At 46.0% G+C, this 15,070-nt stretch overlaps 1 protein-coding gene across 1 annotated transcript in view; it reads right to left on the reverse strand.

Moving 5' to 3' along the window:
• Window positions 1-10,481, reverse strand: part of PRKCA (protein kinase C alpha) — a 107,493-nt gene extending 97,012 nt beyond the window's left edge. Inside the window, exons 1-2 of the mRNA XM_072351643.1 lie at window positions 10,145-10,481; window positions 7,488-7,519 (exon numbers count right to left, since the gene is read on the reverse strand). Coding sequence (XP_072207744.1) covers window positions 7,488-7,519; window positions 10,145-10,317 — 205 coding nt within the window. The 5' untranslated portion in view covers window positions 10,318-10,481. The remainder of the gene's footprint in view (window positions 1-7,487; window positions 7,520-10,144) is intronic.
• Window positions 10,482-15,070: the final 4,589 nt, after the last annotated feature.

Genomic DNA, 15,070 nt, shown 5'->3' on the forward strand with positions numbered 1-15,070 from the left:
CATATCGAATTCTGTTGCATTAGTCTGTTTCTTTATTTATTGGAACACGATATTTTTGTAATGCTTCCTCACAGTCAAACAAATTTAGGGAATTGTCAGGATGGCATCTATTAATTTTATAAGGTTCTGGAATAGGAGAAAATAGGGATGCCCAGAACATGTCGTCAATGAGCAAAATGTCATCTTCAAACACACACATTCTCTGCTGACCAGAGGAGTATTAAACACACCAGGTGCTATTCTATGTACTATCCAGTGTAAACCTATAAACATTAAGCTTCCCACCAAGAACCAAGTGAGCAGATTTGGATAACGAGCCCATGTGGAGACCAACAAAACTTTCCTGTGATGCAGCAGAACAGGAAACGCCTCATACACACCTTTCTAAAGTCTAACAGTTTTAATCATGATTAAAACATCTGAAAGTTCAGATCTGAATTTTCAGAGGCTCAGCAGTACCTACATGAGCTTCCTCTGAAAACAAGGCCTGAGCACACAAGATGTTCGCAATCAGCTTTGGCTCTTGTTTCTCCGTTAGCATTATGGTGGCAAATACAATTAAACGTGTCCAACCAAGCGTGCAGAGCAGTGCAGACTGCTAAGGCAAAGGCATTTCTGCCATTAGGGTAGCTCTTATTTAACAAATAAGAAGAGTATGAGTCTTTCTTTGGAACAAACAATCTTTTGACCTTATTCTTTTGCAAAGTAATCTTGAGAGGTAAAGAAAAACATTGACAGCAACAAACCACCCAGGAAAGCCTTTCACTTTGCTAGGATACAGACTGCAGAAGCACAAAGGTTGAGAAAACAACCGATGCCTCCAATTAATTACTTTTTATTTAAGACAGAGAACAACGAACAAACAAACCTTTAGAAAAGTCTTATTAAGCTGTATGCAAAATAAAATCAACTAGTTCAGGTAACAAGTACCAGGGATTGGGCACAAAATGCAAAGGTTACCCATGGATTAACATTAATCAGGCTGATCTCTTGAGGACAACAATAATTCAAAGAGGATTCTGGCTGATGCGTTGGTGAGTAATGAACAGAACAGAAATGTGACATAGGCAGAAAGAAGAGAAACAGTTCTTCCAGCTCACCCCAGTATGTGAATAATGCTTTGTTTACTGAAGAACTAAAATAACACATTCCAGAGAAGTTAAAAACGCTATTAACTTCAAATGAAAATGAGGAATGAAATATTCGTGCTTTGGAAAGAGGTACATGGCAGAAGAAAAGTTCAACACTCTCTTAAATGAGAATCTCTACCTTTGGTCCACACCTTGCTTTCTGCACTTTTCCCATGTCTAACAATAAAATAAGGAAGGCTGGAATCTGGTCCAGTTTGAGTTCCTGTTTAATCTCTGCTGTTAACAGACACTAAATCTGATGTTCACGTGCACTGTTAGTGGTTTTGAAACCCCAGGCACAAGGAAGCCCAAAAAATAAGGACATAGAAAAATAACAGTTCCAATAAGGTTATATACTTACAGACACATATTCTAGACTCCTAACATAGCTTATTTCATGGGAAAAAAAAATTAATTACTAAAAACAATAACATCATTTCAAAATTTACATGAAGTCAGGAGAAGATACCTTCCAGGCCAACTTACAGAATTACACAAGGGGCCTCAAAAACCTTCATGTAAATTGATTTATAATTAAAAGATCAGAGTAAGTAACACTGAAACCCACAGAAAGATGCATATGCATGGGCTGGGCTGCCTGACTTGCGAGGTAACTTATGAGTCATGCTTATGGAAGGCACTATTCATAAGAAGCCGCAATGGAAAAACTAGCAGGCAATAACTGACTCCCAGGCGCTCCAGATCTCTCTGTACACCACCTCAGTGAGTGCTGAAGTCAGCTACAATTTGAACCCTCAGCAGCCACAAGAATTCAAGATGCTCAGAGGGCAGTTCCTGTTACCTCGGCAAACTCAACACCCCTACCAGTGACAATGGACGAAGGCATGGAGTGCACCTACAGCAAGTTTGCTGATGACACAGAGCTCTTTCTAGTGGTGCACACTGACAGGACAAGGGGCAATGGGCACAAACATGAGGAAAAAACTTCACTTTGGGGTTTATGGAACACCAGCACAGGCTGCCCACAGGGGCTTTAGAGTCTCCTTGGGAGATATCCAAACCCATTGGGACACTTTCCTGGGTCACTGCTGTAGGGAGCTGCTTTGGACTGGGGGATCTCCAGAGTCCCTGCCAGCTCCTACTTTTCTGCCTTTATACACAATAGAGTCATTCACACAGATTTTATGCTTTCTACTGCGGGCTTAAAAGCAGAACTTGGAAGTTTTTATTAAATAACATTATTTTTACCCTTCACCCTGAAGAGAAACAATCCAGGGAGAGAGGGAAAAAAAGCAAACATAAAAGAAATAACTATCTGTGCATCTCCACAGGGAAATCTGTTTTCTTCATCCTTCTGCAACTTTCTTTCCAGCATTTCATTAAATTCCACTCATGGCATAAGCCATTTCAATCCACAGAAATCTTGTATAAAATTAACACCATATGTGGCTGCATATCAGCAGCTGATGTGTAGTATTACAATGAAACACAAGGGAAAATAAAGAACACGCCAAACTTTATCTTCTCCAGGTCTCAAACTGGTTTATCTGTCAGCTATCACTCCCACATGTTTAATTAGAAGCTGAGGAACTTCACAGAATTGCATCCAGGGCACTGGAACAGTCAGTATCTCTGAACTGGAACACACTGCTGGGATATCAAAGGGATTCAAGTAAACAACCCAAAGTTTAACATGGCAGAAGTGTGGGAAGGGTGAAGATGCTTCTGCCTTTGAAATATAATACAAGGGAACAGCAGCAACAACAGAAACACAAAACTTGCTGCAAGATAAAATGTAATTAAGTTCCAATTTGGATGAGCACAATATCATCAAAAGATGTTCTAGAAAAACAACGTACAATGGCATATTTCTCTTCTGTCATTGGTCCATGTTGAGCAAATCATGTATGCAGTCATTTCTGTACTGTACACCTATTTTTATTTGATGTACAGGGTTGGTTGGGTTGTTTTTGTGACAAGTATGACTGTAGTAATGGGGAATCTTAGTGAATATGAACACGTGCACCTGCCCTCTTCTGACAAAGATGCCCAATGGTCCTCCTAGAACAGCAATGCTCAGACAACAGATCCCTTCCCCGTGGCAGAAGCATAAGATATCTACCTACGTTAGTAATTACTGCTCCACCAGGAATGGTTTTGTAGATGAAAATAACGCTAAGAACACCCACACCATCCACGTTCAGGGGTTCTGTGTTGGGTTAGTCACAGCGCAGCCCACTAGCCCAGCACCCTTTAGCACCTGGAGCATGCAGATCACAGGCCTGTTAGGCCAAGGGCCAATACTGAGCACAAAGCTGGCTGGGGGAATCGCTTGCTCTGTGCACAGACACACTCTGCACTCCCAGTTCTGTTTTATGCTTTGGGTGTTTGTTTGTTTTTCTTTCTTTCTTTTGTAGTTTTTATTTTGTTTTTGCTCTCTCTGAGGGTTCTATTTTGGAACGGATACCTTCAAGTTATATGCATGAAATATATTAAAAGCCAGCTGCTTTAAGAACATCCATATTAAGTTTCCCCTCTCAGAAGAATTCATCCTGACCTTTAAGTTACGTAGACAGACTTGGAGCGACTTCCACAGAGTTCATTTCTCTGTCTCAGGCTAATAGAAACATTACTTAATGTAAACTGTGGCACATGACTAATTAATATAAGGAGCACACAGCAAAACACACAGTTGTTCAAGCTATGGTCTGTAATACTCCATCTTATCCCTGAAATTACAGGGACATGGGAGAAGCAGTCCTGGCAGAGAAGGGAACTTGGTATCTTATCCACCCCGAGGCAATAGCATTTCCAAGTAAGGAAGACAGAAAACCATTTAATGAGAAGTAGCATGGCCATGTAGTTTACTTTATTAACTTGTTGCTGTTACAAAGGAAACAATGTAGTGAAATGAACAAGAAACTGTTGAGGAAACAAAACCATCAGGATGGGAAGTTAAGAAGTAAACCTTGAATGAGCCACTGGCTTAATGTCTAAGCATTACGATATTTGCAAGGGCAACAGAAAAGAAGAAAACCCGACTCTTCACATTCTTACAAAAGGAGTCCCTCTGGATTTCTAGCCAGCCCAGCAGCAGCCACATGAGGAAGTGCCCCTCACCTGGCACGGGCTGTACCCAAAATCCAACAGTCTGAAAATAAACTGAGAGGGTGAAGATGGGAGAAAGAAAAAACGGAAGGAGCAATAGCGACACAGATTAAATGGCGTCTGCTGCTTCAACTAACTCCTCTTTTATTTGCATAAATTAGAAAATACATACGGAACTCCCCCTTAGCTGATTAGGTTCTACTCAGAGCGTAACGGCGAATATCAAAAGGGAGACGGATCCAAAATTCAACTTCAAAGCCTCCTTAATTTCACGTTTGATCTCTCGAAAGAGGAGCGTTCATCCTTCAATAGGCTCAGGAACATGTTTTTGTCAGTTCCCTTTCTCACATTCGTGCTGCTCCAGGTGTGCACTACATGGAAGCTCTCAGCAGCGCTGACAGCTCACAGCTCTGCTGACAGCTTCCAAAAGCCCAACAAAGCCCTGACTCTCCAACACAGCCTCACCATCATGTTTTCCCCACCACAAAGGCAATCAACAGAGCAAGAACTCCTGTTTCAAAGGCAGAGTGTTTCAGAGCAGTTTATGTTTGTATAAGTCGACAGTAAACCACAAATTTCAACAACCAGCAATGACAGCAAAATGCATTCTAAGAAAGGGAGACAGGAATAAAGATAGCTAGGAGAAAGCTAGCCCGGCTCTTTTGAGCTCATCTCCACATCCATACTTCTCAAGGCCCATCTTTGGTACTTTTTCACTGATAATTCTTGACTCTGAGGCCTCTTTCTAACAAATTTCCTATCATGGCAAATGAAACTGAATTCTGTGCCCCCTCCATCGGCACCATTTGATTTCAATGCACGACTACTGTGGACCTTTCCTCTTCCCTTTGGTATCAAAGACAGGAGGAATCCGAACCAACTTCACAAACAGCAAAAACCCCCACCCGCAAAGGTGCCTGATGTCAGCTTTCAGTCCAGCAGGAGCTCTAACAGCACTCTTTAAAACAGAGCCATAACACAGCTTCTTACAGTGGAAACTCTGACAAACCAAGAACTATACCTATACCCGGAGCTGTCACTGTAATAATCTTTCCCTCATGTCATACTAAACTTTCCATCATGTCTTCATCTGCCCTTCTTTTCCATGAAGGCAGAAGACTAAAAAACTGGGGTGATGTTCCTTTAATTCTTCACATTCCCAGTGGTTTCTATCATTTCTCCTTCCAGCTTCAGCTGGTGACTTTTTAAACAAAGCTTCAGAAAGTAGAACACAAGCTGGATTCAGCTGTTTTAACCTTATAACTGAGGTTTTATTTTCCAAAACTATCATCCTGAGAGTGAGAGCTCTTTGATTTTGGCTACAATTAAATACAGCGAATAAAAATCTCAGCCAGCAAAACAAAACCCACACCAAACTTCTACTTCCATTAGTTGGACTCAACGATCCTTCTGGGTCCCTCCCAACTCAGGATGTTCCATGATTCCACTCCCAGAACTTATTTATTAAAACACTCCCTGAATTTATTAGTGCACCACCAATAAAGTATCACAGAACTCGGAGTTGAAAACAGCAGTATTTCATTCACATTTTGACCGTGTACAAACACAGACCAGAAACACTGGAGTACAACAGCCTCCATCAAAGAGAAACTGCAGAGTCTTACTTGGGTAAAGAACACAAGTCGGGTTTGGATATAGTTGGGCTCCTGAAGAGCATCAAATCTGAAGCAATGATAATAATTAAGAAAATAATCAGCCTGCTCTATTCCTGTTGTTCCTGCCTGTGCTCACACAGGGTATTTGGAGGGAAGGAGACACAGGATTAGTTCCCATGAGACAAAACTCCCCCCAGATAGCAGCATTTGCAATAGGAGGAGGAATTCCAGGCACAAGAGACCACATCCTGGAAGTGCAATGCCACATTAAATCTGAGGGGAGGACAACGTCAGCTTTGTGAGAATTATCAACCCTCAGATCATTTAAATACAGCTCCCATTACTTCCTGCACACCAATGGAAATCTCTAATGCGCATCTAAATAATTCCTTAACCAGAAATGGGATTCAGCTGCAAACACCACCCTCCTATGGCAGAGGATGCACTGCTCTACGCAGCGCTGCTGTGGTGGAGTGAGCAGCAGAGAGATGGAGGATATTCACAGCATTTGCCATTAACATTCTGGAGCCAGATCTTGTGCACAAGGCGCACGGTAAAACTATGGCTGCATTCTTACCATGCCTGAACAAAGCATGCAATATTTTCCCTGTATGCATCAGTAACGTCTCTCTGCAAGTCTCCACTTGAAGGCAGAAAAATATCTTGCGACATCTTTAAAAGGCATCTTTCGTGTTTGCATTTGGATTCTCTGAGGTTTCATTTCCAGAAGTATCAACTAACATCAACTTTCATTAAAAATACCACAGAATCCATCATTTCACCGACGAATCAGTAAATGCAGCATTCAGCAAAGTCAAATAGGCTCTAAGGCATTAGCAAATAACCATTAAGAGCGCAATGAAAGAAACAGGCAGCTAATGAGAACACAAGGTACACCTGCAGGTGAATGGTAGGGAAGGAGGCAGGGAAAGGAGAGGCACAACAAACACATGGCACAGAAAGGACAAACAGTTGGGTGTGGCTGCTTTATGATTAAATGCTCACTAATGATAAGGATTTGGCAATAGCACAGAACACATGAGAACACAGCGCTTCGTGCTCTGGGTTTCCTGCACATTGTTATCTCCCACTGCAATAGCTTTCAGTTTCTCAAGGTTAACAGAATTATTAAATTGGGGATTTATTTATTTTAGGTGGCATTATATGTGTCTTTTCTAGGGGGCGGGTTATTGACTATTATCACTATTGCCACCTATCCTAAAATGTAATAAAACCAAAGGTCCTCCAAACCATACAACGTATGACAATTAAAAGCGGGGACTTTGGGTTATGAAAGGAAGCCATATGACTAAAAAGTGAATCCATTTTCCAAAACGCCCACACAGACAAAAGCTTCTGATGTGAAAAATGGTCTCTGCTAAAGCTAAATTGCACAGATTATTCTCAGGAAAAGTTCGAAGCTGCGCTTTACGCAGATCGAATGACATTTCTCTGCCTTGAATCTCCTCACAGCAAACTGTCATTGCATCATCACCACGACTTCGACTGTTCAATGCATATGAAACAAACACCAATTGTTGATTAAGCAAATCATTGTCTTCCTTTACAGAGTACAGAGGCAGAGCTGCTCGGGTTTTCCATGCTGACCGTTCCCGGCTGCAGGCGCACCTTGCCCACCTTCACACATCAGCCAGCAAGCATTCAGGCTTACCTTGGCACTGAAATCCTTGTTTCCCAAATCCCCTGCATGAAAGAAGAAAATAAAGAACACCTGTCTCAGTATGTTTCGTTATCGCTTTGCTGATCTATAACCACATAAAATTAGTTTCTCCTTCAGTTTCTTTAGATGTTACCAGGACAGCAACAGACTTAAAAATACACAACGCAGCACAGCCCACCCATTTCCAGGCAGAGGACAAGTGCTGCCACTGCCTGTTTCATTTCAGCTTCTGGCAACTATTTATTATTATTATTATTACTTCACAAGCTATTTTTGATGTTCGATTATCATCCGTGATCACTACGTAATATTTCAACTCTTTTTAATGCCATGCTGAATGGCAACGTAAGACAGCCCAAGCTGCAGAACCCAGAACACAAACACAACTCCATTCCTCATCCCCATCCCAGGGTGCCTGCAGCATAAGAAGGAGGCAGATAAAGGGCTCTGTACAGACTAGAAGGCATTGGGTGCACTCTGATGCTCTCCCAGTTTCATTTCCATAACAAAACACAAATGTGCCCCAATGAGCGCAGCCAGGCGCTGCAGTGCCATCCCGAACCTCTGTTACACATATAGCAAATCCCCACGCTGTTGCTTTTGCTTATTTGTTTGCCCTTAAACACTCAACATCTCCCTTCCACAAAAATAAACGTTCTGAGGATCTGACCCATAAACATTTTACTTGCATCTCCCCTCTTTCTGGGACGTTTCTCAACTGGAGAGCTGCACGGCCAAGAGCAAACAGCCTGGGCAGGAGGCAGGCAGCTCGAGTGAAGGCAGAGTTTCACTGGGATCACTGCAGAAGTGATGTGAAACAATTGTTCTCACCTCCCCAGTATGCACTGACATCAGGTGGGGAGGGACTGTGTACAACTCTCAGTATGTTTTCCTGTATCCCTACTGAAAAGCACTCTTCCCCCACTATCAACATAAGCAGGCCCAAGCTAGGAAGCCCAGAAGAGATATAAAACTGTTTGCTAACTTGGCAGTGTGTGACCCTACTGTGGTGCCATTCTGTCACTATCGCTTCACAAACGTGGAAAGCACGCAAGTGTGCAAACGGGACTGCGGGACAGCTGAGAGCAAAGAACACAAAACGGGCTTTTTTGGTTTTATTTTCTCATCTTTTTGAACAGCCACGTGGCAAAGACCCCGTTCTGCTGCCTAAGGCCAGGGCACAGAGCCACTCTTTATGGGCTGAGCACATTTAGCAGCACAGGAAGGCAGCACCACCCCACGCTCTGCGCAGTGCATTTTAAGGAAGAGGTCTTCAATATCCATCAGCTCTCAGCAGCAAAGCAGAGAGGTGAATGTTGTTCAAGAAGGTAAGGAATGCTGTGCTATTTCAGGAGGTGTTACCCATAAGAGTCTAATCTAAGTAGTAAATCTATTTGCTCGGTTCATTGAAGGTTGCTTTGGCCATTCTTTATACCTCGAAGCAGATGTTAACAGCCACATGTCATTCTGGAAAGAGATGAAGCATTTTTCACGGTGTGTGGCACTTATTCAAGACCTGTCTGTCTTCGTGCAAGGAAATGAAACAAGTTCTCGAGCCGTCACTTGCCCATGTGCTGAATGCACTCATCTCAGCAACAAGAAAAGACCAGAGCGGCTCCCTGTGCCACCTGTCAGCTGCAGGATATCCTTCCCCTTCAGACCCATCCTGTCACTGGGTGCCTCTCTAACAGCTTTGGTTTAACTGTGGCACTCAGCATCACAGCACTGTGCTTCCACACCTGCCCGTTCAATTCAGTCTGCTCTCAATTCATTCTAAAGCGGTTTGTGAAGGTCTCTCACTTCCCCAACAACTAGAGTTGCTTCTTTTTTTTTTCTTTTCAAATAGGATAATAATAAGTTGGCCTGTGTCCTCTGCACCCTCCCCATCTCTATTCCCCCTTCCTTACTCTGCAAATGTATGTTAAGCATTTCTAGTACATAGTTTTCCCCTCCAGCATGCAAAAGAGGGATGCTCTGCCAGGCAGGCTGTGCTCAGTACCCAGGTGAGAAGATCTGGGCGCACACCCAGCAATGAACTACAACCCAGCTCTCAAAAGGGCAGCCGTCCTCACACCCCAGCGGATCAAGCTCCAACCCCGAGCCCTAAACATGCCTGTTTCCAGCCCCAGCTCCAGCCACTGCCGCCCGCAGGGCGCTCGGGGCCGCTCAGTGCTCGGCCGGCGGCGGAGCTGCGCTGCCGCCCAGAAGAGGGCACGGCAGGAGGGTTCGGTGCGTGTTTTCCCCAAGAGGCTTAGTAATGAGGGTGTTGGAGGAAGTTTTCCTCCCCTCCCTCTCGCAGGAGCCATTCCCTCGGAGAACTCTCCTCTCGGCAGGGGTGTTACCGTGCTTTCCCAGCCAGAGGAAATAAATCGAGCGCAAAGTTCCAGGCGGGGTCGCACAAGTTGTGTGCCACGGAGCTCAGCGCCCGCGAGCCGGGCCGCAAAGCGCGGCCGGGGGAGGAGACGGGGCCGCGGGGCACCGCGAAGCGCGACGGGGCGGGGAGCGCTGCTCGCCCGGGGCCCGCGGCTCACCTGCCCGGAGCGGCGGCACCGGGAGGCGGCGCTGGGGGAAGCGGGGGCGGCGGGGGTGGACGGCGGGGAAGGAGGCGACCGCGGCGGGGAAAGGGGCGGCTCGGGGCCGTCTCTCACCAGATGAAGTCGGTGCAGTGGCTGCAGAAGGTGGGCTGCTTGAAGAAACGCGCGATGAATTTGTGCTCCTTCACCTCGTGCACGTTCTTCTGTCTCAGGGCTCCTTTGCGAGCAAAGCGCCGCGCCGCGTCCGGGGCCGCGCCGGGCTCGGAGCCCGGGAACACGTCGGCCATGCCGCTCTGCCCGCCGGGAGCCGCCCCGACGTCCGCCCCGTCCGGCGGCCGCCGAACCTCTGGCAACGCTGCGGCGGCGGCGGGCGCTGCCTCCCGCTCCCGAGCCTGACGTCGGTGCAGGAGGAGGAGAATCCCGACCCCGCGTCGCCGCTCCGCCCGCGGGGCAGAGCGAGCCCCCGGCCGCGGCGGGGCGGGGCGGGCTCGGGGCCGCCCCCCGGCTCCCCCCGGCCCGCGGGGGCGGCACCTGCTGCGGTCGGGGCCGCGGTCCCCGTTGACACACGCAGCAGCAGCGCTCCGCCACCCGACTCCTTCCGCCTCCTGCCCCTCCGCCGCCGATGGAGGTGCCGCGCGGTGCTCCCCGCTCCACGCCCCGCAGCGCGCACGCAGCCGCACCGCCCGCTGCCCTCCGGCTGCGCGGTACGTGCGGAGGAAGAGCGGCCCCGCAGCAGCGCCCGCTGCGTTGGCATTACCAGCCAGCACCCATCGCTGCGATGGGACGGGCAGGAAGCGGGCAGCCAACTCCTCTGCGCTACTTGGTGTGCGCACACATGCACAGACACTTCTGTCCCGTTTGTGACTATGTAACGCTGTGTAAATAACAGCTCTGCTCCTGTTCACATCACCCAGTCCCAGGACTTGGAAACATTGTATGCACCCGGCACAGACATCATTTCCTACAGCGGTCCGTACAGTAACTCAGCGCATTCAGGAAAGCAGGGCATAAAGCACAGCCGTGTGTATCTGAAAATACTCCGTGTGTGATTAGGAAACAAGTTCTAATCGCTATCAAAAAATAGAAGTGTTATAGCATATTTTCACACGTGGAGAATGGATGCGCGTTGTCATGAGGCAGCAGTGTGCCCTGCTGGCCAGGAAGGCCAACGGTTCCGCGGGGTGCATTGCAGGGCAGGGCAGGGAGGTGCCCCTGCGGGACACAGCTGGAGCATTGAGCCCGGCTCTGAGCTCTGCAGTCCCGGACGGAACTGCTGGAGGGAGCCCAGAGGAGGGTACAGAGATGGTGGGGTCCTGGAGCACCTCCTGGTGGGGAAAGGCTGCGAGCCCTGCGGCCTGAGGAAGGGAAGGCAGAGGGGGATCTGCGCAATGCTCATCAGTAAGTGAAGGGCCAAGGGATTGGAGCCGGACTCTTTCTGGTGGTGCCCAACAACAGGACGAGGGGCAATGGGCACAAACTGGAACTTGAGAAGTCACACTGGGGATTCTCCAGAGGTCCCTTCCAACCCCTTCAGTTCGATTCTGTGACTGAAAGTTCCTCTGCCCCACACCATTCCACACCTGTCTGTGTAAATGTGGACACTATGCAGTATTTCACAAGAATGAAAGAAGGCCAATTAATTCCAATTAAGTCTCATTTGCTGATGGGAGAAGTTGAGCACAGACATTTACCGCTGCAATCGTCACATGTTATCTCTCTTACTCTTGCTGTGCCAGCTTGGGTTTCTGGGTGCAGCCTGGCTGAGCTGGCACACCACAACCTCGCACCAAAGAACTGGGGACAGGGCCAGACTTCCTTTATTCTGCACTTAAAGAATCGGCCCGTGTGCCAATCAGTCCAAGTAGTGCCATGTGCCCTTACTTCACAGGCTTTTATTTTGCAAGCAACTGCTTTCAAATTTGATCGGAAATTCAATAAAATAGAGAGATTTTGCCTTTGGTTTCTACCTACTGTGCACAGATGTTTCAAAGCCCTTATTTCTCTTCAGAGAGATTGGATTTTTCTTGTCTTAATTAACTTATGCCAAAGCACGAGGAGCACTGAGAAACATTTTGTACTCTCATTAAGTATTCTATCAAGAAATATGGAATGCATTCTTCTTTGTTTTTCCTTTAGTGCTGTCTTACAAACAAGAGCCACTGAAACCGGAGAGCCCGACTGTTCAGACACATCCCCACTGCATCGGGTTTGGGGGACTTTATAAATTATGTAGTTCCTTAAAATCTCACAAACCTGCTGAATCATTTTGCATTCCAGTGTCTTCCCTGAGAGCAGCTCTGGTTGAGATTCATTCACTGAAACCCTGGCATGTGTCCCAGGCTCCTATTTCTAGCACCTGCTGATCGCCTCGTTAGGCCCCAGGGAAGAGCCACAGTTGTGACACTGAGATCACATTGGGGTCACTCCTCTGCCTCGCTGCATGTCAAACCCTGCCCATTTTTTGTATATTATGAATATAGCCATTAGGCAAGGGAAAAAATCCATTATGAGTGCATAGCAACCCTCAGATTAGGTAAAGCATTATGGTATTATAACCTGCTCTTACTGTAAGTAATGTACAACTCCCCTGACCACGGTATTTTGGATACATCTCACTTACACAAGGCTTTAATACACAAAAATATGTATGCATATCTATTTGTGTTTAAACATCAGGATTTTTCACCATGTCCAGGAAATGTCACAGCGGTGCTTTGAAGGGATGCTGTGTCCCATTCACCAGATGCTTTTGGCATATGCATTCCAACATCAGCTTTTAACAGCCTGGACATCCAATTTCCTCTGCCTTCAGGTCCTGCGGGTGCTACAGGAACTCACACTTCCTCTGTGAATTGCTGGAGGAAAGCAGTCTGCCAGTCTGAGCACACACAGCACCATCAGCAGCCCCAGCTTTGCCCTTCTGCTTCGGGTAGCACTGCAGTTTGTTTCTGAGTCAGGCCATCTGGCCAAGGAGTCAGCACTGTCGTCTGTGTTCAGGCATATAAGTGGTTATTAAATCAGAGCAGATTCAGATTTTCCAATTCCAAATCGGTTTATAGAGTCACCTGATAAGAAATTGACTCATGTATGAATATTCCTCCATTGGAAGGTCCCATTGGATGATGTGTCTGTGAAGATGATTGCTGTAACAAACTCGGCTCCTCCAGGGCTTTCTGTATCTGTATCAATATCATCCCAGGTCTGTAAGTGTCCCAGAGAAAGGTCCTGGATTGTTCTGTTCTGATGTATGCACTCTGCATCAGATCAGCTCAAAGCCAAAGGCAAAGAGAACACCTTCATCACACGCAGTTGTTTCTCTCTTTTATTATTTCCTGCTTCTTAGAAGTAGGCAACAAAAGAAGGAATCACTTCCTGCTGTAGACCTATACGGAAGTTCACAGCCCCATTTCTCCTTATATTTCAAAACAAATTACAATCACTTCCTCTTCTAGAGAGCCATCAAAACAAGCAGCTAGATTCCTGTCCAGAAGGATGACTTCATTGCAAACTTGTCTAAAAACTATTTCCTTCATCCAGTCTCATCCTCCAAAGGAATTTTCAGTCAGCTTCTGAGACATTTGTTCCAGCAGTTATTGTGGGATAATGGTTTGCCATAACAAAGTCCAAACCCACCACCAGTTTTCACTAATATCCAGGATTCTGTCAAAATCCAAAGCCTGCTTTTCCCGTTGTTGTTGTTGTTGTTGTTTTCCATACAACACATTTTTTGCTTCTCTCTTGGAAATCATCCACAGTTTAGTTTTGAAGCTCCCTTTCTCAAATCAGGACACCATGCCCACTACTGCTACAGGTTTTCCTGCTCCTGTTAGGCATTCAGCAGCAGCATTGTTTCTTACTCTTATGCAGACACTTTGGCAACAGTGTACCGTACGTGTTTCCAAGACTTAGAAAAAGGTAGGATGTGGCAGCATAAATACATGTGTGAGTCTTCTTCTGTCTCCTGCTGGAGCTGTGCAGGGAGGCAGGAATATGTTCATACAACCACAGAATCACTCAGGTTGGAAATGAGCACTGAGAGCATCCTGTCCAACCACTGACCCATCCCCACCATGCCCGCTTTGCATCTTCCTGTACTGGTATCTTCGTCTTGGAGTCTTTCTGCATTGATGTATGCAGGGTCTGTTTAATTCGGTGTCTTTCTGTACTTACCCAGATTCTCTTTTCTGTCTTTCCTCCATGAAGTTCCTGATATTGCAGGTTAGGAAACACTGGATCTGTAGACAGAGTTTATTATCAGATTGTTCCATGTGACAGCTTGTTCACTAATGTGAAAGCTTGAGTGTGTGTACTGAAGCAGTCAGAAAGAAGGCTGAGTGTAGGAAAACAGTCTTACAAGAGATGGAATTTCACAGAAAAAAAATACTGCCTAAGAATTTGGGACAAAAAGAAAATGGCATCTGATAATGCATGGTCATTTGCAAGGGATGAAATCGCAACTCACTGATACACACCAATTAGGAAAATCCTGCTTTCCCTTGTTGCATGAGTTATCCCTGCTGCACTCCATAGGGCTGGGAATAAAAGGCTGGTGATATACGGAACGCTGAGGGTAAAATAGATCTTCATTTTTCATATCAATGTTCTCATCAGAACACTGAGTGACAATCAGTTGTTTTCCTTTCTCACACCTCAGATGCATTAGAAGCATGCTGGAATATCTCCTACTTATGGAGCTGAATCAGAGCTCGATGCTGTTACACACTGAAATGTGACGGCGGTCCTTTGGGGCGCTTCATGTTTTTTTGTCTCTTTCTAGATTGTATAAATACAAATTTCTGCCTCAGCCGGAGTGTTTGTTATCACTGTTGTTTTGCAGTTTGTCCTTCCCACCAGCAATCTCTCTGCAAAATTTTCAGCATCGCTTCCAAAAAGTAATTCCCATTCTTTTTGAGTGCATCAGAACAATCCTCTTGTGTAGGCAAATTTCAGTCTTCAACCGTACACATGAAAAAATAAAAAGGCAGAAAGGCTCAGACTTGGAAATACAAATAAAGCACTCAAAGCACGTTGAAAAGAACA

The sequence above is a fragment of the Excalfactoria chinensis genome, chromosome 17 (assembly GCF_039878825.1).
Source record: "Excalfactoria chinensis isolate bCotChi1 chromosome 17, bCotChi1.hap2, whole genome shotgun sequence".
NCBI lineage: Eukaryota > Metazoa > Chordata > Aves > Galliformes > Phasianidae > Excalfactoria > Excalfactoria chinensis.